The sequence below is a fragment of the Pseudochaenichthys georgianus genome, chromosome 19 (assembly GCF_902827115.2).
Source record: "Pseudochaenichthys georgianus chromosome 19, fPseGeo1.2, whole genome shotgun sequence".
Lineage (NCBI taxonomy): Eukaryota > Metazoa > Chordata > Actinopteri > Perciformes > Channichthyidae > Pseudochaenichthys > Pseudochaenichthys georgianus.
In genome coordinates, this window is record NC_047521.1 from 4578755 (window position 1) to 4604108 (window position 25354).

At 41.2% G+C, this 25354-nt stretch overlaps 1 protein-coding gene across 1 annotated transcript; it reads right to left on the reverse strand.

Moving 5' to 3' along the window:
• Positions 1 to 9411: 9411 nt before the first annotated feature.
• On the reverse strand, positions 9412 to 24145 carry glp2r (glucagon-like peptide 2 receptor). Its single transcript, XM_034108066.1, has 13 exons — positions 24056 to 24145; positions 20193 to 20289; positions 20009 to 20113; positions 15919 to 16040; positions 15379 to 15485; positions 12710 to 12866; positions 12403 to 12562; positions 11919 to 11979; positions 11740 to 11806; positions 11332 to 11420; positions 10516 to 10654; positions 10390 to 10431; positions 9412 to 10025 (listed from the first exon to the last, which is right to left on the reverse strand). Exons 1-13 carry the CDS (start codon positions 24143 to 24145, stop codon positions 9651 to 9653), a joined length of 1611 nt encoding a protein of 536 aa, XP_033963957.1. The 3' UTR covers positions 9412 to 9650.
• Positions 24146 to 25354: the final 1209 nt, after the last annotated feature.

A 25354-nucleotide genomic window follows, 5' to 3' on the forward strand; every position in this document is an offset into this window, starting at 1 on the left:
ACTGCCCGGCCATTGGCTCAAAGCAGGGCGTAAAGTATCTCACATGTCCCAGATAGTTATCAAAAGCCCTCAGGCAAACATCCGTCTGGATACAATGCATTCTATTAAAACTAAAGAGGAGAGATTGGTTTTATATTAAAGAACATTTGGTAAAATTGTGAGAAAACACTACTCGAGTATAGGCTTTATTTTTGCATTTGTGATTAGAGATGATGATCAGTAGCTCTATCTGTAGACCTGGCTTGGGAACCAGAGGGTCGCCAGTTCAAATCCCATGGACCAAGTGCAGAGAGTGGGCTGGTGCCTTTATATATACAGTCTTTGGTTGGTGCTCTAAAACAGCGGTTCCCAACCTGTGGCGTGAAGGCATTGCAAGTGGGCTGCCAAATATATTTATATATATATTTTTTAACTATAACAGGAGATGACATTCCCATCTCAGACAAAAACAAAACAAAAATAGAAGAAATAAAGATACAGTCAGTAGGATCACTTCAACATTTCACAAACAAAAATAGGTTGACAACCAAATACCACAGAAAAACACAACATGGCAAGCATATTTATTGTTTCTTTAATCCCACTCTTCGTTAGAGCTCATTATTTCCCATTGCATGGCGTGTTGAGCCACCCTTTGATTATTTGTGGCAATAATTTTTTTCAAAATTGTATTTTTAATCTACTCTTTAAACTCCTTAAATTAAGATTACTCCTTGATTGACTTTTAAAAATATGTATTTTAGCCAGAAGAATAGTTATATTTATTAACTGTATGCGGTCTTCATCTAAAAGCCCAAATAAAATATTAAAGGGTGTAAATGTAAATTCAATATTTGCCGCCGAATAATTTGCAAAACATGTTTTGTGTGGAAACATTTTTCATTATTATAATTTTTTTATTTCAACCTCTTTTCCTTTCTCTTTCTCGATCCTCCTTAGCAACGGTCATTACAGTCTATAGAGGTTTCTCAATACTCTAATTTCCCCTCCTCGACTCCTCGGTCCTCCAGTAGTGACCCGGAAATGAATTTCAGCGAGCCATGTTGAAGGACATCTTATTTCTCTAACGGCCTGTCTACACTACAGCGTCGACAGCGTCGAAAGCTCCAATCTGCTCCACTCTGCCCATTCACTTTCAATGGGGTGACGTCACGTAGCCGCGCTTTTTCGCCGAACTGAATTATGGGTAGCAGAGCGGTCCGTCTCAGGCGACAGAAGTTGAACAATGTTCAACTTCTGTTGACGCCGGAGTAGCCAGCGCCAGCCAATCAAATCCCGTTTCCCAAAATCTGACAGCTGAAGCTGTAGCCAATCAAACCGCGTGGGAGAGATATCCCGCCGTTCATTTCTATATTTCAAAAAAAGTCGGAGGAGAAACTAACTATCGCCGTAGCGAATCACCCGGTTTTGTATGACCAGACCCTCTTCACCTCCCGGGATACAAACCGGAGGAACCAGGCATGGAGAGACAGTGGGGGAAACTGGTAGGTTTTCGCCTGTTTGGGGAGTTTATATATATATTGCTCGCATAAAATCCCCGGGGGTTTTTGCTTTGTATGTCGGGGGCGGGAGATTCATGTGATTGGTTGTTGGTCGTGTTGCTTGAATAAAATCCCCACGCTCCAGACACGCCCAGCTCCAAGCTATTTTTGGAGCTGTAGTGTGGACGCTCCGTAAATGCACTTCGAGGATCGAGCGTCGAGGAGGCTCTCTGGAGGAGCTATAACCGAGGAGACACTGATGGGTCCTCCACGGCTCCTCCGAGGATGCATTTCCGGGAACGGTGGAGGCGTGACGCACGGCCGGACTTATCTCAGCCAATGACAGCTCAGCATGCATCCCTTGGATATTATATTAGGGGGGATATATCCAGTCTCGGATTGTGTTACGTTATTATGAGAGTGCTCTGTTTGATTCTGAAATTGTATATATTTATATAAATATATGTGTGTGTATATGTCCGCATCTGTAGCCTGTTATTGTCCATTATACCGCACAGTGAATGAATTAAAAGTAAATATATAAGTCATCATGAACACATGTGTCCATCAGACAGAGGCTGCTGTGCCTCCTGTCATCATTAATGGTCGTCTCTTTAAAATGACCGCTCAGAGGAGAGGAGTTCTCATTTCTCTAACCGCCTGCTGCTTCCACTCTCCTCGGTTCCCCTCCTCGGTCCTCCGCTCGCATCTCCTGTGGGCGGGACTAAGTATCGAGGATAGCAGTCGAGGAGGGGAGTTAGAGAAATGAGAAAGGGCCCAGGAGTGCAAAAAGCAGTAAAGTGAAAAGTAATGTACACAATCTACAGAATAAAATATAGAATGAATTGAATGATGAATACACAGTGAGAGGTATGAATACACTAGATATACACAGCAGCCTGTGAGCAGTATGAACAGTGTGTTATGCTAAGATATATAAAGTATGAAAACGGTAAGCAGTGCTAGTATAAAATATATAGATATTAATTTCATGATGATAAACATTGTGGAACAATGAGGAAAAATTGGAATGGATGTGGCGACGTAAAACTGACACAAAACAACAACAAACTTTTGCCGAGCCAATTGGAGAGCTTCATCAGCAGCACGGGGTAAAAACCACCAATGAGCGCTCAGCTCGAGATACCAGCGAGTCGTTTCCCATCAAGCATTTCGCTTCCGCAGCTCGTGGAGAGCAACTGTGCCGCCTCCCCGCGCCTCGCCTTCTTGTTTCGTGAAAGGCTGGCAGAGGGTGTGGCCTCTGGGTATTCACACATCACAGTACCCAGGAAGTAAACAATGGAAAATGAGAAATCTCCAACGAGGCGTTTTGGGGAGGTATTTTCTGTGTTAGAATTGTACTCCCTACAGGGTGTATCTTGAGGGTTTGTGACTCTGCAGACCGTTTACATGCATAAAAACCTTCATAACACACAAGCGGACGGGTAATAACCGGAAAAGCATGACATGGGACCTTTAAAACACAAACGTTCAATCTTTGTATAACAAGGCGAATAATAAAAAAAACTGTTCAATCAACTGTTGGACAATTAAATCCTTATGTACCATCTTCATATTTCCCTAATTATTAACCTTGCTTTAATCAAAACAAGAAAATATATATTCTTGTAAACTGTTGAGAGATAACATTTTGATATACAGCAGGGGTGTCCAAACTACGGCCCTGGGGCCAAATGCGGCCCGCGGGCCATTTTGAATCAGCCTTCAGCAAATTAAAAAAGTATAATGAAATATGGCCCACAAATAAAACTTGTGCTTTTATTATATTGTACTACTTAAATATATATGTACCAATATATTACACAGTAGTATGCATGTGTCAATAAGCCCACTTTTAAAATAAATTCAGTCAATTCATGTTGAAAACATTTTCTAACAAATCTTAGTTGATAAAAAAAAGCCCAATAACTTATTTCCATAACAAGCTGGAAATAGACCCTTCATATTTCCCCTTATTATAATCACTCTGAAGCTTCTGTTTTAAGGGGTGAGTTGCCAACAAGATAAATGAAAGAGAGCTGTGATGTAAGCTGTTTTTAAAAAAAAAAGCATAGTCATGTATCAAGCCTAATTTATTTACATTTTGCTAACCTATAACTTACAGTAACTTACGAGGCAATATACCTCTATAAGTGGCCCAGCCCTTTGTATATTTTTCTGTATGTGGCCCTCGGTGAAAAGAGTTTGGACACCCCTGATATACAGTATAAACACATTGTACTGTAGATGCTTCAGAATTGGTCGAACTATAAAATATACAATTATTCTAAATAATATGGTATAAGTAGCAACAAGTACCCTTTAGTTAAAAAATGTGTTATAGTAGTAGTCAGATTATTGTAATGAATGATGCATGATTGTAAAACTGTTGCTTAATTAAGTCAAGCTTTTTTTCATTTGTGTCCTGCTGGATAGTTGAATCTAGAAAAATGCTTCATATTCTTCTGATTATCTTGTTTTTTGTTAGTAAAACTTGAAAATGTAATTTTACTGTCAAATAAATGTAGTAGAGCCAAGTGTGCAATATTCTATCTTAAAGGGAGTACAGTATGAATAGCAAGACAATAAAAGTAAAAGTACCTCTTAATTGTACGCTGCAATACTTGAATTAATGTGTTAATGTCCTCTTACAGGTTTTCTGATAGCATTTAGCTTTGTCATGTATAAAAGAAAGGACTGGTATAAGGGTGGCTTGTTCACATCTTGTTAAGGTCACATGACAGTTGTTAAGGTCACATGACAGTCACAAGTCAATTTAGCCATATCTCATCAGGATCACACGTACTGTGACAGAATATATTTAAAGACCAAGTTTAGAGGCGGGATTAAAAACAGGATTTCTGTGTTACATCCATCCATCCATCCATCTTCTCCCGCTTATCCGTGGTCGGGTCGCGGGGGGTAGCAGTTCCAGCAGAGAGCCCCAAACTTTATTTTCCCTGGCGACATCAACCAGCTCTGACTGGGGGTCCCAAGGCGCTCCCAGGCCAGCGAAGAGATATAATCCCTCCGCCTGGTCCTAGGTCTACCCCTTGGTCTCTTCCCAGCTGGACGTGCCTGGAACACCTCCCTAGGGAGGCGCCCAGGTGGCATCCTAACTAGGTGCCCGAACCACCTCAACTGGCTCCTTTCGACGCGAAGGAGGAGCGGCTCAACTCCGAGTCCCTCCCGGATGACTGAACTTCTCACCTTATCCCTAAGGGAGACGCCAGTATCCGCGATCTCGTTCTTTCGGTCATGACCCATCCTTCATGACCATAGGTGAGGGTACTGTAGGAACGGAAATGGCCCGGTAGACAGAGAGCTTTGCCTTCTGGCTCAGCTCCCCTTTCGTCACAACGGTGCGGTAAAGGGACTGCAGTACCGCTCCCGCTGCTCCGATTCTCCGGCCCATCTCACGCTCCATTGTTCCCTCACTCGAGAACAAGACCCCGAGATACTTGAACTCCTTCACTTGGGGTAAGGACTCATTCCCTACTTGGAGTGGACAGTCCATCGGTTTCCTGCTGAGAACCATGGCCTCAGATTTGGAGGTGCTGATCCTCATCCCAGCCGCTTCACACTCGGTTGCGAACCGATCCAGTGAGTGCTGAAGGTTGCAGACCGATGAAGCCATCAGAACCACATCATCTGCAAAAAGCAGTGGTGCAATCCTTAGTCCACCGAACTGCAGACCCCCTCCCCCACGACTACGCCTCGAAATCCTAACCATGAATATTACAAACAGGATTGGTGACAAAGCGCCGCCCTGGCGGAGGCCAACCCTCACCGGAAATGGGTCCGACTTACTGCCGAGGACCCGGACACAGCTCTCGCTTTGGGAGTACAGAGACTGGATGGCCCTGAGTAAAGACCCCCTCACCCCATACTCCCGCAGCACCTCCCACAGTAACTCCCTGGGAACTCGGTCATACGCCTTCTCCAAGTCTACAAAACACATGTAGACCGGATAAGCGTACTCTCAGGCCCCCTCCAGGATCCTTGCGAGAGTAAAAAGCTGATCCGTCGTTCCACGACCAGGACGGAATCCGCATTGTTCCTCCTCAATCTGAGGTTCGACAATCGGCCTGTCCCTCCTTTCGAGTACCTTGGAGTAAACTTTCCCGGGGAGGCTGAGTAGTGTGATGCCTCTGTAATTGGCACACACCCTCTGATCCCCCTTTTTAAAAAGGGGAACCACCACCCCGGTCTGCCACTCCTTCGGTACTGTTTCCGACTTCCACGCAACGTTGATGAGACGTGTCAACCATGACAGTCCCTCAACACCCAGAGCCTTCAGCATTTCCGGGCGGATCTCATCCACCCCCGGGGCTTTGCCACTGTGGAGTTGTTTGACGACCTCAGTGACCTCCCCCCGGGAGATTGGTGTTGATCCCCCGTCATACTCCAGCTCTGCCTCTAACATAGAGGGCGGCGTTGTCGGGTTCAGGAGTTCCTCAAAGTGTTCCTTCCAACGCCCTAACACTCCATCAGTTGAGGTCAACAACGTCCCATCCTTACTGTACACAGCTTGGATGGTTCCCTGCTTCCCCCTCCTGAGGTGTCGGACAGTTTTCCAGAACAACTTTGGTGGCGCCCGAAAGTCCTTCTCCATGTCTTCTCCGAACTTCTCCCACACCCGCTGCTTTGCCTCGGCCACGGATGAGGCTGCTGCCCTTCGGGCCTGTCGGTACCTTGCAACTGCCTCGGGAGTCCCCCGGGATAACAAATCCCTGAAGGCCTCCTTCTTCAGTCGGACGGCTTCCCTGACCACCGGCGTCCACCAGGAGGTTCGAGGGTTACCGCCCCTTGAGGCACCTAGGACCTTGAGACCACAGCTCCCCGCCGCGGCTTCGGCAATAGAGGCTTTGAACACCGACCACTCTGGTTCAATGTCCCCAACCTCCACAGGAATGCCCGAAAAGCTCCGCCGGAGGTGTGAGTTGAAGGCCTCCTGAACTTGGGCCTCCTCCAGACGTTCGCAGTTCACCTGAACTACACGTTTGGGCTTACCAGGTCTATCCAGAGGCTTCCCCCGCCACTCGACCCAACTTACCACCAGATGGTGATCAGTTGACAACTCCGCCCCTCTCTTTACCCGAGTGTCCAAAACATACGGCCTCTGGTCCGATGATACGATAACGAAATCGATCATGGACCTTCTGCCTAGGGTGCTCTGGTACCACGTACACTTATGAGCATCCTTATGTTCGAACATGGTGTTTGTTATGGCCAATCCATGACTAGTACACAAGTCCAATAACAAACCACCACTCCGGTTCAGATCAGGGGGGCCGTTCCTCCCAATCACGCCCCTCCAAGTGTCTCCATCATTGCCCACATGTCCGTTGAAGTCTCCCAGCAAGATTAAAGAGTCCCCTTCAGGAGCCCCATACAGGACTCTTTCCAGGGTCTCCAAGAAGGCCGAATACTCCGAACTGCTGTTGGGTGCATAAGCACACACAACAGTCAGAGTTTTCCCCCCCATAACCCGCAGGCGTAGGGAGGCGACCCTCTCGTCCACTGGGGTAAACTCCAACAACGAAGCACCTAACCGGGGACTTGTAAGTATCCCCACATCCGCCCGGCGCCTCACACCTTGAGCAACTCCGGAGAAGAATAGAGTCCAACCCCTATCCAGAAGTAAGGTTCCAGAGCCGACGCTGTGCGTAGAGGTGAGCCCAACCAGATCCAACTGGTACCGCTCCACCTCCCGCACAAGCTCCGGCTCCTTCCCCCCCAGAGAGGTGACGTTCCACGTCCCCAAAGCCAGCTTCTGTCGCCCGGGTCTGGTCCGTCGAGACCTCCGCTTTCACTGCCACCCTTCTGGCAGCGCACCCGACCCCATTGCTGTTTTTCTGTGTTACATTACATTTCATAATACAAATCTATATATTACAAAGCATATGAAAAACTTAAGTTCTAGTGAAACCATGGCTAATCTTAGTTCATCATTAATGCCTCTTGTTAAAAAAAACTAAATGTTGTGTATGCTTTTAATTCAAGTAATACAATTGATGTAATCCAAGAGTACCGGACTTTACTTATATATTGTGATACTTAGATTAGGTTACTGATTTAAAAAAAATCCCCGGTATTTTGTGATTGAAATGCGATGGTAAAGACATTTGGAGTAATTTACCAAGGATGATAATGAGGATTATTATTACAATTGTAGGGTCAGTTTACTCAAATTACAAAACACATAAAGAGACGCTCCAAGTGGAACGGTATCTAACTATACAAAGCCGGGTAAAGATGTTTTTAAACCGTTGCCTATATTAGGATTAGGGGGTTAGCAAAATATGTGTCATATACTGTAGACAGCACCGTTTGTATCCTTTTTTATGATGCTATAACAGTGGTTTTAAGCAATGATACTGCACAAAACCCATGATGTGCAATCTATGATGCCTGATTAAATAAGACATCTAATCACAGATTTTTGAATTCTTTAACATGGTTGGTCAAATAACACCAAGCAAATGTCTAATGTAGTCTAGTTCACTGATTGTTGCTGCAATGTGCAGTACTTTAAAAAGGTCTGGACATTTACAAGAGTCATTCTGAAAAAGAAGATGAAAAGGACAGTAAAAGGATGGCTGGGGAACAGTAGAAATTGCAGCCTATCAAGACAGTCAAAATAAAAATTAAATAATTTTGATCCAGGTGGAACATGTAGGGCTATTTTGCTAAATACTATTAAGATTCAAATGAACTCAAGAGATCCATTTGAATGTATAACTTCCCGTTTTTGTTGAGGAGCGACCAATGTGTTTTTTCAATGTAATTTAATCTGGCCAGTGGGTGTTATACATGTAATAAAAAGTGTACTAGGTCAATAAAGAGCAGGGGGAAATTATAACAATCACAATAACAATCACAATAAAAGATAATAGTAACATTTAACTGTTGTTTAATTTGTGTACATACATTCCTTTAATACATTTTAAGCTTCATAAGAATAGAAAACTGTAAAACGTGCTGCACATAGAGCCTCTGCATTATCTGCATTATTCACATTCAGACAACAAATACATTGTATTTATATGCACATTTCAATCCAGACGTTGTGTCATATGGATATTTATAAATGAGCTGACATAGTAAGAGATAACATGATAATTACAACACAAATCTGTTTAAAAAGTGCTTAACACTGCTTTTGTATTTGTATAATATGAGGTTTACTGTATGTACACATATGGCATTCACATTGACATGCTGCTAGTGGGTGTACCTAACTAACAATCCCATTTATAAAGTCATCACAAATTCTTCAACAATCACAATTTTTCTAATCTTCCTGCCCGTCCTAAATCAAACACTTATGCCCAAAATTGATTCTCAAGTCATGTTCAAAACAGGAAATATATAAAGAAAGTCTTAATATCACTTTATAGGGCCTTTAAGTATAGCGTGCAAAGTAAACTGCTCATGGCAACTTCAGTATTTCCACAGAGACCAACTCAGTTATTACGAGTGGCAGCTTATGATCAAACAGTCAAATGAACAGTCAAATGAATCAGTGAATTTGCTGAGGAGATATAATGTTTTGCATAAAATTGATACACTTTGAAAATACACATTTGTGCCTCGGATAGTACAATGCATTTCTCAAATAACTACAATGCTAATGTGATATGTCCCATTAGCGACTAAGCTAATGAGTAAGCCAGGAGATGACCCTCAGATGAAATGAGAAATAGAATGGTTCAATCCAATAACAACATGTCAAAGGATTGCATTAGTAGTAACCATGTACTAAATCACCACCTATTTAACTTGCTGGTGAAACCAACACGACTATTTGTGTCGATTATAAGGGGCCATTTTATTTGGAATATATACATTGTAAAGAATTATTGAAGGTCTACATTTGAACACAGATTGAATCTAAAGGACATGCCTAAAAGACCCTACTTGGTTTATGTTAAGCGTATAGAAACAAACACTTATATTGACTTCCACAACTAAGTTGCAATAAATCAAATTACAACAAACAAACTGACACATAAAATAAACCTCAGGCTTTGGGGTAGTTGCCACCGTTACTCTGTGAGTAGTCTATTTTTGGAAGATTTAAAAAAAAATACTTTTTCTCACTGTTTATCAGGTGTTTATCCGTAGCCTGTCCATGTCAGGTGGCAACCAACACACTACAGGGGATCAGAACTCACTTTCCTCCAGAATCTCCTCCATGGTCTCCCCATGTGTCATCTCTCCTTCACTACTGGACAGGCTTTTCCTGGTGAGGGTCAGAAAGTCCAGTCCTGTTGCGTCACAGCCCATCAGCCCCAGACCGTGAACCTCTCCAGGTCCATGCCTCCCACCTCTTCCTTTCACAGCCACCTGGAGCATATGTGGATGGGTTGTGGAGGTGCCGCCGTCGTCGTAGGAGTCGCTCTGTCGCGAGCCCTGTGGGCGGCGCCCTCGAGTGCATTTCCAAAGGTGCTTAAGTGGCACACTCCGGAAACAGCTCCTGACCTGGAAGTGGTTGGTGAAAAGGAAAATCTGCCAGCGCTTCTTCAGTTCAGCTTGGACCTAAATGCCAGAATAAAGAAAAGGGATACATATTGACAACAACATAATCAATGAAGTCCACCATTTTTTCAAACTCTTGGCTAAAATCTGAAATCTGCTAAATGCTAACTACTTTAGTTTGGTGCTTGGCAGCTGGTATTCATTGGTTTAATTACAACTTTTTTGCTGAACATCAGACTCTTAAGCCACCAAATAAGCTCACTAGCTATAGTCTCTAACTCTGAAGAATGAGTTAGCTTCACTAACACAAAGTCAATTGTACCATTTCTAATATTGAAAGTACTAGTTGATGCAGCTTTAAAGTCTCAAACTAACAAGAAATGAATTGACATGAAACATCACTATACATACAGAAGACATGTACCTCTCCATTAGCAAAACAGTACAGCACAGCAACCAGAAAACCCTGAAAAAGGTCAAAAATAACAAATTAATGTAAATTGAGAACAACCTATTATGTCATGTATGTAATCAACTTCACAGGTGTTACCTGAAAGGAGCTGAGGGTGAGGTTGATGAAGTTCCTGGCGTAACGACTTCTGCCCTCAACACATTCGTCTATCAGCAAAGTGAAGACCACCTCATGGATCCCCAGCAGAGGAATAAGTACCAGTGTTGCCCTGGCCAAGCTGAAGGGAATGAACAAAAATATGCATATTATGGTGCGTATGAGAATAGATTGTCCAAAGGATTCAAGGACATTATCTGTCATATGCAGAATGGCTATAGTGTACTTTTGGCAATGAAGATCTTGCGTCTCCTCCAACTTTTTTAAATGTAGTACAGACAAATGATAAGCATAAAGGACACAACAGTATGATGAGATAAAAATAGCATAACAATTAATAACAAAAGAGAAAACAGACTTAATAGGATCTGTTAAACATTTAAAATAACTAGCCTGAACCATAAACACATGATACAATATGATACGATATGATACGATATGAGACGACATGATACGATATGATACAATATAATAAGATAAACTTAACATATAATAGTGCAATAAAAGATTGCATAGACTAAAAGGGTTTAGGACACATACATTACATGGATAATGTTCATAACATTTGGCACATGATTCAAAGAGCAAAGGATAAAATGGAAGACAATGTAAAGCTTTGTAAAATTATCCATTAGCCCTTCTCTCTTTTTGCATGTGAAATGAGGCCAGAGCATAAAGGCGTGACAGTTGAACTTTGCAGTACAGTACATGGCATTAATTGACATTATAACCAGGAAACAACCTAATGTACGGTTCAAAGACACCGTTTAGGAAATAGAGCAAGGCTGGGACAATTACCTGTATCTGTAGTCTGTAAATTTCACCAGATCTGCTTTCAGCTTGGACAGCAACAGCATCAGAATCTTGATGAATATGAAAAAAATGACCTGCAACACACATCCAGGGTAGATTTACATTAAATACATGTGACAAAACTACTTACAAGACTAACAAATGTAGTCGCTCAATGTGAATGTGAATGTGTAACTCCAATAAATTAGTAATCAGTCATGCTTGACATTACAACAGCTTCTATATCACGTGCCCTCACAAGACAGGAAGCAGTGTGAAATTAGAGTGACATTTACTTAATAGCTGGCACAAAAAGGAACTCACAGGAACAACATGATGGATGTGTAACTAATGAGAACGTAATGTACTGTGTTTCTTAGAAAAAGCAAATCAAGGATTGTTTCTAACACTTACCAGTACTGATAATGTAATTGGTCCCCTTATTATCCACCAGAACCATCTGTTCACAATAAACCAGCATCTTGGGAATACAAAAATAAAAGAAGTTTAACAAGTCAAGTAATGAAGAGCATTTTAATTCATGAATTTTGTAAATGTATTGTGATAATTGTGATGATGGGTGAAACACTCACTCTGTGTTTTCATAAATAATCTTGACAACGGTCCATGGTGTTACGAACAAAATAGGTGTTCCTGAAAAGTTACAAATGCAAAAGATGCATAACGTTTAATTTCAAACAAACACACATATCCTTGTCTTTGTGGTGGTGTGGGGGTACCAGGCCATAACAGACATTTTGGGGACCCCCCTTTCTTAAGCTTGTAAAGACTTTTAAAACCTCAGCTGGTATCCTGGAGTGGACGTTAACAAAGATATCACATCAAAAATATCAATCAGACAAAGTGGAGGACACTGACCGGACTAGAAAGAGCTTCCTAGGTCCATTTCAGGTTTTTAGTTATGTGAGGTCCACACTATCTGTTTTTTTTTGTGTAGGTTGGGTTACTTTACTTACACACCTTTCTACACACACATACTCACATAAACACACCCAGATGCAGGTACACATAATAGACTAAAAACAAAATGATGAAAACAATTCATTCATGGTTTACCCCATCCTAGCAGCATGTAATTCTTCAAGAGACGTCTCTTGGTCAGTACAGCTGTAAAGAGGAGTGTGTGGAGGAAAATGGCCTCCACCAGCAGCCAGAAGTAGTTACAGGCCACAAAGTATTCCATGCACACTTTGGAGAACTTACACATCAATGCTATCTGTTGAGAAATATTATAGATTAGTGTTGAAAATAGTTTTACTGATTCAAACTGCTTTGGTTTGTTAATTCTTTACTGTAAATATTGGCTACAGCTACAATTGAAGTATATGCTTATATATGAATAATAAGGCAGTGCTTTTAATACCGCAGAGCTTGAGTAGGAGTTCCACCCGGGGTCGTCCTTGGGTAGCTTGGAATACATGATGTATAATGTGATTTCCTTCGAGATGACGGCCATGGCTCTCAGGATGAATGACACAAACAGATTCATGTGAATGTAGTTCCTGGTACAGTGGAGCTTCCTGGTAAGCAGATACAGTAGCAATTTGAGGAATACATTGATCCATACTCCCTATGCTGTAACAGAATTACTGAGGGCATATTTCATGGAAATGCTTCCTGCTTATTATAATGTAATTTATAAGGATTGTTTATTCTCATATCTCGGTGCCACCCTTTCTAGTGGGTTATCATTGTGCATTTCATCAGTAAAGCTAGTGGATATAACCCATGTCTTATTTATTGTTTATCAGGACTTGCCTTTACCACATGTTATATATTAAAATGTATTGTTTTGAACTGTTAAATCTTTCCTGTGGAGTTTCTGATGACTGATAGCACTAAGTGTCCCCACACCTTTAGTTTGTTTATCTTGTTTTGCTTATAATGAACTCTCCTGTCATTTCACATCATGCCTCCTTCTTAGCCTTAAAATCAACTCATTCCCCTAACATGGTTTCCCCAAACCCATCTCCTCACCTGCAAATCATTCCTCCATCAACCCCACAGCATATATACTAGTTCACTTTCACTTGTTCCATGCCATATTGTCTAAGCCAGGGGTGCCCACACTTTTTTGGCTGGTGAGCTACTTTTGAAATGACCAGCTCACCGAGGTCTACCAACCAAAAATAATATCCCAAATTGCAAGGGTTGCTGAATAACACGTTTTATTTATACATGGGATAACTACAATAGGGCTGCAATAAACGACTAATTTGATAATCGATTAATCTATCGATTAATGAAACGACTAATCGACTATTCAGACTATTACTGTATGCCTTGCACAATTTCTCAAACGCTCTTATTTAGCCATCAACTTTTAGATTTAGCTTGAGGTTGTTTTAGGCATGTGGAAACTAGCAATGAAGACAATAAAGATGAATACTTGATTTAAAAATACAAATATTATTAAATTAACTTAACAAATTGTGAACAAAACTAACATTGCTTTTTATTTAAATTAAATAAATAATATTTCACATCAAAAGAAACAACAATGTTTTAACAAATCGTATTAAATAATCTGATGACAGAACTGTAAACAGAATAGCTGAAACTTTAACAAAATAAACTCAGTTACCTCTAATCATTAACCCATGTTTGTATTGCATTCTCTGTAGTTAACTCCGTGTGTTGCTGCTAGCATACATAACACCTGACGTGGAAACGTTACTCGTGGACGGGGCTGCAGAGCAACTAGAAAGACAGTGGAACCCGGTGCATTTCTCCGTCTGAATGTGGAGCACTTTTGCTAAATGTTTAGACAAATTGCTCGTGTTACCGCCCTTACATGCTAAACTCTTATTGCACTATTGGCAACGAGCATTGTCCACCTCAAGACGGGTAACATTTAACCACACCTTGGTGGGCTTCTCTCCGCCATCCCAGCCGTGTGTTGCTGCATGTAGCAGCCGAGTGTGTGCAAACTGCCCCGCCCCCCTAGCACACAGACAGGGGAGAGAGATACAGGTCGAAAATACACCGACCATAGACACATTTTTGTGTCTTTTTGCATGTTAGAAACGAGTTGGTGACACTACGACTGCGAGATAATGTTTCTGTAGCAAAAATAATACATGACCTTTCTCTTTCTCAACTCGCCACAAGTCGCCACAAGTCGCTGTCAGCCTTGTGAACACTCCGATAATGCCTCTCCACGTTACCTTTCTTTGGCAGAGCGACGCTTGCTTTACAAATAAGGCAAATAACCTTTGAATGTGAATGTTTTCCCGGCACTTGACTGATTTTGTATCGCTTTGCATTCTGGATTAACAGACTGGAAAGCGATAGGTCGCTTTTTCTGTCAATCAAGTAAACTCCTGAATGAAGTGGCAGGGAGGCCAAGGGAGGAGGGATCAAAACCTGTTTTGTCTATTTTAACGGAGCTAGATTTTTTTTTATGAATGACTCGCGATCCAACAGCATTGCCCCGACGTCGACGTACTGGGCACCTCTGGTCTAAGCTCTCCAGCGTTCATTTGTTCTTAGTCTGTTTATCTACTCTGCTTGTTTTTGACCCTGCCTGTCCCTATTATTCTGCCTGGTCCTTCTTGGACATGTTTGCTTGTTGGATTGATTGATCTCCCGTGTTTGAACCTACCTGTACCTGACAAAGTACTTTGAACTTCCTGAACATGCTGCATGTTTCAGTGTCATGCGTTTTGGCTCTAGTATGCCTGTATCAGTCAACTTTACACTAAGACGCTTGTTGGGGTAAGGTTTTAAAAAATGGGTGCCTGTTCTTTTAGTAATGGTTAAAAGACTGTATTTGCATAGATGTCTTACTACCTTTAAATCCTTCAAAGGGCTTTTACATATACAAGTCAGCATTCACCCATTCAAACGCATTTGTCGCTTTGATGATATTTTTATGATGTCCTTGTTTTTTTGTTATATTAGGCATTATTATATTATAAATGATGTGTTCTGTCAATGTTGGTTGTGGATGTTTGATATTCTTATAAGCAAATTCCCCTAGGGGCTAAAATATATCATTCATTCATAACCCCTCTAGTCCCGAGCACTGACCTCAGCACGCCCATCAGGAGAGTCGCCAGGATGAGAGAGGACAGGGACAGGGAGTAGCCAATCACAGAGATGAGCCTGAGGGCTGTGTGCCGAAACATTTCTTCCTCCTGGACACACACACACACACACACACACACACACACACACACACACACACACACACACACACACACACACACACACACACACACACACACACACACACACACACACACACACACACACACACACACACACACACACACACACACACACACACACACACACACACACACACACACACACACACACACACACACACCACACACACACACACACACACACACACACACACACACACACACACACACACACACACACACACACACACACACACACACACACACACACACACACACACACACACACACACACACACACACACACACACACACACACACACACACAGCAATATGGAGAGAATAACAACACCTCTCAGCATTTTAAGCTATCATTTGCTATACTTGGAGGAAGCAGACACTTTGTATTTTACTTCCTCACCTTGTCTTTGAAGTATGTGTCCTCCTTACAATTTGACTCATCCCTCCAGGGCTCGGAGGAATTCTCCTTCCGTCGCCATCTCCCATTTTCCAAACATTCTCTGTGTGCCCTCCTTGAGGTGTCTGTAGGTAATTAGAAAACACAATAATAATAATAATATATTTTATTTCTATAGCGCTTTTCTTGAACCCAAAGACGCTTTACATTTGGGAGGGAGGGTAGACAAACAAAACAAAAACAAAGACAAAGCCAAAAAGAAACAAAACCAAACAGAAAAGCAGTCAGGAGGAAGTTGATTGAGAGGGGGCGGGGCTTATGGATACAGAGTTGAAGAGGTGGGTTTTGAGGCGGGACTGGAACAGGGTGAGGGACTCAGACTCACGGAGGTATTGGGGGAGGGAGTTCCAGAGCTTCGGGGCTGCCACAGAGAAGGCTCTGTCCCCGAAGCTCCGGAGTTTGGCCTTGGGGATGGAAAACATACAATGGTGTGTACGGTGGCCCTGAAGTGCAAGACACCACAGCATTTCAGAAAACACTACAGCATTTCAGAAAACACTACAGCATTTCAGAAAACACCACAGCATTTCACATTGGACAGAAAGGGTATTCCTTTAGGGAGAACACTTCTTGTTTGTGATTGGACAGAGCCAGCCAGAGAAGCACTGCTGTGATTGGTTGTTTTTGCTGCCAGTCAAGAAATGACGCTTCGTGATTAGTCAACATCCGACAGCGAAATATGTCCCAACACATCAGCCGTCAGCACACACTCAGATCTCACAGCTCCTCATATCTGTTCAGAAACTGGACAAAAGTTAAACAAGTACAAACCACAGACAGGGTATGTCATGGCGAATACAGTCGCCGCTTTATTTATGTCTGTATGACGTTGTTGTGAGTGTGGACGGAGCAGCTACAGGTTAGTGTAGCCTGGTGGATCCGATTCCATTCAGAAAACACGCATTTTAAAAGCTTTTCGCCTGCCGTCTGTCTGCAGACTTGTCAACGCGTTAATTCATGGTTTTTACTAACCGTTATCAGTATGTAGTTACTTCGGCATCACTTTGAAACGTGTATTACAATTAAATCACAGTCAAATATGTTCATTTTGTTGTTGTTGGTATCTCCCATAGGATTTACATGGAGATACTTCCCGCCCCCTCTCCAGCGCCTCTTGTTCGAATGACAGGAGCAAACACAGCTGACAGCCGCGGTGAAACTTGAGCGATTAGAGCGATGCGAATATTGGGTGGTCTACCAAAGTATTTACATGGAGATAAGCCCCTTAAAAACCATGCATTAATAAAGCATTAATTCTGTGTTTACTCCTGTCATTCAAACAAGACGCTGGAGAGGGGGCGGGCCGTATCTCCATGTAAATCCTATCGGAATCGGATCGATCAGGCTAAACTAACCTGTAGCTGCTCCGTCCACACTCACAACAACATCATACAGACATAAATAAAGCAGCGACTGTATTCGCCATGACATAGACAGTCTGTGGTTTGTACATGTTTAACTTTTGTCCAGTTTCTGAACAGATATGAGGAGCTGTGAGCGCTGAGTGTGTGCTAACAGCTAACGGCTGATGTGTTGGGCCAATCACGAAGCGTTATTTCTTGACTGGCAGCAAAAACAACCAATCACAGCAGTGCTTCTTTGGCTGGCTCTGTCCAATCACAAACAAGAAGTGTTCTCCCTAAGGAATACCCTTTCCGTCCAATGTGAAACGCTGTGGCTTTTTGTGAAACGCTGTGGTGTCTTGCACTTCAGGGCCACCGTAGATATGCATGGTTTCTTTCTATTTGACCTGTGTTGGAGCACTTTAGTTGTTTTGACCTCATTATAGACAAGGCTTCCATCACTTTTCAAAGACCCATTTACAATTACCTTTTTCTTGAAATCTTACTAGCAAAAGTAAAACCTAATGTGAACTAACTGTATTAAAATATGTCTGTACGATTATGGACAAAATAATAACTTTGATTATTGTGATCAATATTGAGGTCATGATTATTTATCACTTCTGTTCTTTGGTGTAATTGACATTACAGAATTGGATATCAAATCTGTAATCTATAATTATAATTCCCAAAATGAATGGGTATGGTCTCTTCTTGTGTCATTATTTCAAACATCATTGTGGTAAAAAAAAAGATAATTGCAGAAGGCCTGACTCACTATGTTTTTATTTATTTGTATCTCATGGTGGGACAGCCTGCACAGAACATGGTGTACTAAAGTCAGTGTTTCCCCTATATACAAATAGTGGAGGCGCAGCACCGCTGCTGAAATATTTGTTTTACTTTTTTTTTTAAGTAAAATAATAATAAGTGGCGACCCTTTTTAATTTTTGATAGTTTGTTATGTGGATTTGTAGTATTTGTGTTACTGTATGTTCAATAAAGGTGTATTTTTGCTAAATCTTGAGACATTGCCACTGTATGTACTAGGCAGGGCCAGATCTGGGGGGTGCTGCGCTGGTAGCTCTGGGAGGGGAAAAAACATTTTTGACCGTTGCTGCTCATCCTAATTTTCGGCCTTGATGTAACACCCTTTTCACCCCAGTTACACTTTTCATTTGCCCTGTACGATGGGCGCTGCAAGTGATGAAAGTGGGGGATGTTGGCTTATCAGGCCCCCGCAGCTCACAGACAAAGTGCGAGCGTGGGAGCGAGAGAGCGAGCGAGGGAGAGAGAGAGGGCGCACCGGTACTGGCGCTGTTGTTATTAGCATCTGGTGCTAGCTGCGCTAACGGATATAAGAAGTAGATGTTTCTACAACCAGGGTGGAGGAGAGCTCTCCTGTCAGACTGAGAGGCTCAGTGAGGTAAAGGACTCTCTGAGTGTTTAGATAGTTAATTTTAGTCTATGTTATCTCAGTGGGTCTCAAACGGTTTGACCACAAATTATGTAAACACATATTTCCAAGGCACTCTTTTATAATTATTAGGATAAATAAAAACAGCTTTGAAATCATTCCAATGTATACTATAGGACAGTAAACCAAAAATATTGTTTAAAGTTGGAGAGATACAAAAATATGCATTTAATAAATAAATGTTAACTGGTAAAATAAGATATAAATGAACAACAAAAATAAAATAAGTGACATTTATTTGTTATTGGCTACGGTAGGTTATTGGTTATGTTCATATACTTATTTGATTATTAAAATGTAAACCGATCTTTTTCATATGGGTGTTTTAGAGTTGTACCCCTTAGATCAGGTCTCTAGTAATTGTGTGCTCAAAGTGCACCAGATTGAAGCTTTTTACTTTAAAATGTTAAAAAAAATCTTCCCGGGGGGCTGACCCCCCCTAGAGGATGTGACGTCCACCCCCCAATTAAAACATGTTCATACAATACTGAATACATTTGAAGCCATTTTGACGTCTATTACCTACGTCAATAAGCTTCTGTAGTGTATTTGTCTTTGGTAGAGATTTTTCATTTATTCTTTATATATAAAATCTCGCCTAGGGCAGCAAATTGGCTAGGACCGGCCCTGGTACTAGGCCTCAAGAGCCTTTCTTGTGCTGGCAGACACATAGAAACAAATTGGTGGGGCGCACTTCGCACACACTAAAACATTCCATGCGCTCCGCGCTCACATCATGCTGGGCCCACGTGCCTTAGCACCGCTGCTATGACTCCATCCTAGGGGAAACACTGAAAGTAATCATAATTTTTAAATGATTTGATCCGTAAGGTAAAGTCAGGTCTCCCTTGAAAAAGAGATCAATGATCTAAATGGGATTTCACCTGGATAAATAAAGGTTTAAATTGAATTGAGTTGAAAGAAGTGTCTGCTGTTTTGAGTGTGGCTAAAAACAAAACTGCAGCTGACCTATGGTAGACTGCTGATTGACATTTAAAGCATAACTGTGCATTGATTACACATTGAACTGCACAAAGACTTCCTGTGAGGAACCTTACAGTTTGTCTTGTGATTCAGCCAGTGATTGATTCACTTATAATAATGAATTACCAAAGGAAGTACAAAATAGTAAAAGGAGCCATTCACGAAATAAGCTTCAATGACATGTATTTATAACGTGTGACCTTATACAGTAGTTGCTAGAGAACATTACCCTCGCTGATCCATGGTAAGTAAGAAGGACAGGGGACTGACACGTTCCCCGGAGAAGAGTGGGGCCAACACACAAAAGTGTCAAACGTTCCTTTACAGTAGGTTCCTGTAAAAAGAGAATATTCTCAAGTATTCATTAAAGTAATAACAATCAAGGAGACACTAACAATATAGCAGCATCTCACCAGCTTCTGAGGGTGCGCTTGTTGTAAGAGTTCTGTTGCAGATCTCCCAGTATTCATTCCGTTGGGCTATCAGACTCTCAAGCACTGAACCTGTTACCTGCATGTGGATTAAAAAGTGAAACAAGTTAATCTGAACATTACATTTAAGAGAATACAAGCATTAGTGTACAGCATGGGTTCAATTCAAATCCGGCACACAGGTCTACGCTGTTATCAGCCTCGCATATCCTAAACAATGTATATGTTTCCCAAAAATGCGTTCAAAGTGCATGCTGTGCTCATGGATAACACCGCTTCATATCAAAGCACTTTCTGAATAAGATCAGTGCATTTAACTTTTAACTGCAACTGCATTTTCTGTCATTCTTCCTGTGTTTTTTGTGGTATTTAAATAGCAATTAATATTGCAGTAATGTAATGACTGATTTGATCTACTCGTGATAGAGCCCTTATTAGGTTTTAGGACAACATGGAAGTGAAAGCAGTGCTCAGTTTATTTAGTGTGAAAGGGCAATTGAAATATTTGATCACTCACACAAAAATGGAGGAGAATAAGTAAAGGATAATGTGCAACGAGGCAGTCATCGATGTGAAATGCACACCCGGTAGATTGATCGTGTAGCAGGTTGCGAAGCATTGCGGTTTGTTAGTGAGTATTAACAAACTCTGAAATGTCCAAAATATGTCCAAATTGGCCAATCACAATCGAGTGTGATAAGTTTGTTAATCATTTTAGCCTTAACGGGATTACAGCATGTGGAATCAGTGAGTACATGTAGTTTCTTAGAATAATACATGCCCCCCCCCAAACACAGAATCCCCCAAATAACAAATCACAAATAAACCTGTTTACGACTATAATGAATCATACAGGAAAGTGATCATTTAAAGTCAGTAGAGTAAGTGAGCATTTTACATTGTTTTCTAATCCTCCCCTGAGATGATGTGTAGCACTTTAGAATATATCATCTCACAAAGCGTTTGCCCCGCACATTGTAGCATAACGTTGCCAGCATTTCACAGCATACCCCCCCCCACCCTACGGATGCCTCTCCTCTGTGTTTTGGTCACCGCTCGCTGCCTTAGCTAATTGCTCAATAGATCTGCTGGTGCTTTGCTAGCTCAATCAAAAGAGGCTAAAGGCTCAGGTGCTGAGCTGGATGATATTTCCCTGAAGGTTCATTACTATAAGTAACCTATTAAACATTACACAAAGTAATGTGTTTCAATTTAATTAGATTTTATTTTATTTGTTAAGTTTTAGGTTTGAGTTTAAGAGTCTTGACCGCCTACTTATTTATCATACATTTGCATATGAAGTGCCTTGGAAACAAAGAGAATGTGATACTTCACAGAGGCTTAGATTGATTTAATTAAGATACATGTGAGTCATTTGAGACACATATCAACAGATGCTGAAAAACCCTTGATCGAAAGAAAGGAAATCTTCGGGTCTAATAAGCTAATAAAGTATCCATCATTTTAAGACTGAGCTCATGACGATGTAATGATTCTGAATGGCATAACATCATAATTACCTATACATAAATCTCAACAAAAACTGGTTTAATAATATACAATGGTTGAATAAATGAAATGTAATATCATATTTTAGAGTAAACCAATTCCATTGTATTTAAAGTGTCTGAATGGATGAGCAGTGGATGTTGCAGTATTAGTATTTTCCCACTTGGTGGGAGTATTTAATAAGCACCAATTACACAGTAGACATTTCCCCTGTGTGCATGTATACAGGCAACTAATCAATATGGCTCAGTGCATTAGTGAAACATAACCCTCTATTTATTCTTCATTTAAGTCTGTCTTACTAAAGGTTATATTTTATAGCTATAATTTAATACCAAAATTAGGATTCTTCCTTAATTTGCTGTCATTTCTGAAACAAACCTCATTTTGTTATGTTTAAGAAAAGAAACTCCAGGCTACAGCCTTCCTCTCATTTATACATCAGTGTCAGGACCGGGGACAGCAGTTTATATATTGGGTAAACACTCCCAATCTGTAAATCTGTGTCCGTTTGGCACATCAGCCTGTGTCCCAAAGATTTCTCTTCTATGCCGTCTTTCATTCGGTGAGCCTCGTCTTGTCAGGACTGTCTAAAGCGTCACCACACCTGTCTTCTGTGTTGTCTGTTAAGATACTAAACCTGCTTCAAATCAGGTAGCAGACTCTGAATAATTAATTAGCTGTATCAAATTGAAGATAAAAGTTAAGTGTTCTATGATTTAATTGTCCTATTCATTATGTTTCTTTGCTACATTCTTTTATCCCTTGAGAAAAAACCCCTCTAATTTGATTTCCAAAACACAGTTGTTTTTCAAGCACGTCACTAAACGGACACTTTCAGACAACGGCTTCAGAAACTGCACAATATGTACACATGTGCGCGAAGGGACCTCCTGTAACCTGAACCAATTATGTAAAAGGACCAATAAAAACGAATCTGTCACATGCTGGTTTTTAAAATGTACTTATCCTGAGTTATCTGTCAGTAGGGGCTTTGCTCTGTTTCATGATACATTTTATATTGTCTAATACAGGGGTCTCAAACTCAAGGCCCGGGGGCCAAATCCGGCCCGCGACTTCATTTTATGTGGCCCTGCAAGAGCTTGCAAAGAATATAATAAGTGTATTATATATACATGCCACTTTACAGAAGAAGGTTGCCCATAAACTACATGTCCCACAATGCATCTCGTTTTGTGACATGCGCACTGAAGAGACTTGCAATTATTTGCCCTGGACTTCTGCTTTCAGACGTAGTTAATTACTAAGTTAGTATCCTATCCGATAACAATCCAATTCAGAGGCAATAATGTCATATAATACATTCTTTTATATATATATTTATATAGTTACAACCGGCCCTTTGAGTGCAACCTTTATACGAATGTGGCCCGCGATGAAATTGAGTTTGACACCCCTGGTCTAATACAATACATCAGAAGAAGAATGTTTTTGTGGAGCCAAGTTCCATTGAAATATTTAGAATAAAAATGTAATATTGAAGTTAAGGAACTTTTGCAACATGTCAAACAGCACCAGGTGAAACCGGGCCTCACTGGATAAATCCAAAGACCAATGAGTAATGAATGTTAGTTCATTGAAAGGCATTATTAGTGTATGCATTGTATGTACTGTATATGCTGGATTGGGAAGGTAGTATTCAAAGATATATTCCGTTACAAATACTAGTTACACATAAAAAAGTTCATTTTTATATCACAATATAAAAAAGTAAAGTAATAAGGTTACATGTCCTTATTACTTTCCGTTACTTTTGTATTATTTAATATCAAATGCACTGTCTATAAATAAAAGATCAAATAAATATCAATAAGATGTTTTTTACTCAAGTCTATTTATGTAAGACAACAGAACAATATGGCCATGGAAAATAGAACTAAATGTTTTCATTATCGAAAATGTGTCTAAATGATAGGCTATCCCTTAAAAAGTATAGTTTACAAAGCTGTTGTAGTTTAAAACATGATGTAAGAGCGAACACAGTATTCTGGTCTCAGGTGTCCTCCTAGAGCATTTAATACAAAATATATTTGTAATGAAGAAAAATGAAAGAAGCCTAAATGAAAACCAAAAATAAGGCATTACTTCTACATTGATCTTTATTTTGAATTGTATTGTAACATTGTTATTCTGCCAGTAATCCCCTTTTTTTCCAAATGTATCAGTAATCTGAGTCCGTCTTTTTTGATGTAACTGTAAGGTAATACAGTTATCTTTTCTTGGGTGTCCTGATTACGTATATTCCATTGCTCCCCAAGTCTGTTTATGTGCATGTGCAATGACTGTATTATGTGTATAAGTTGAGTATTATTTACCTGGTGGATGAAGAAAACAAAGAATAATGTGAGCAGGAGGGTGTGTCGTGCTGTGGTCGGGGTCCTCTTGTGCCAGGTTGGCAGGAGCATGGTGCTGGGGGTTCACATTGAAAGCAGGTTTCTGGTTCCTCACTTGGTTTGCCTCCTCATACCTCACCCATTCCCTTGCAAGGCCTCTCACTCATCCTACTCTTATCCCTCACTAAGTCCACTCAGCTCGGCTCTATTTGCCTCGCGACACCAGGTAGCTCCAGAATATTCAGAATTTGTTGGACGAATTTGACAAGGACAGCAATTCTTCTTCTCCAGAATGTGATTGTGTTGTAGTTGGTATTCCACAATTTCTTCTCAATGTTTTCCAAAGCGTATTGATGGTTCTTTCTTCCTTATGATTGTTATTATTCGGTAGGTTATTCCACAGAAGTCCTAGTCCCCCTTTCCCTGAAGACCTCTTCTCCTATGAATGAGGTGGATCCGCAAGTATTCCCTATAGACACGGCATAACTGAGAGCGCCTGTGGAGCCTCACGGAGAGATTCCCTCTCCCGCCCCATCCTCCCTCAACCAATCAAGATAAGGCGAACGGCAGCCACATAACTAACTTTGTTATCGAAGGAAGCTGATCACCCAGGAGCAAATGGACACACTGCCTAGGACCAACACTACAATACAACATTTGTGTTATTCAATATCCTAATACAAGTACACATACAAGTACCGACAAGTGTACACACACACACACACACACACACACACACACACACACACACACACACACACACACACACACACACACACACACACACACACACACACACACACACACACACACACACACACACACACACACACACACACACACACACACACACACACACACACACACACACACACACACACCACCTGTACTATAGACAGAGGGGGGAGACGCTGGCCCCTCCCTTCTGTTTAGATATCTCACACAGTAACTGCGCATCACCTGGCTTTTTTGACACTAATGGGAACCCAGTGTAAACGATCAGCACCTAATCCAAACACAGGCCTGCAAATGGGAGAGCAGAAGCCAGGGCTGCCTGCATAAGCCTTATGCATGAGGCCTGTCTCACTACATATTTCAGGGAAGGCATTGAAGTGTGGAAAGGATAACAATATTTCAAACCGGAGAGACGTGATGTAAGAATTACATATTTATTGTTTACACGTCATATGAATGAAATGATTGCCATGATAATACAACAGGAGAATGTAATGGTGTTTGGCGATTAGGCCCCGGTTTGCAGGATAATCATTCAGGAGGGAT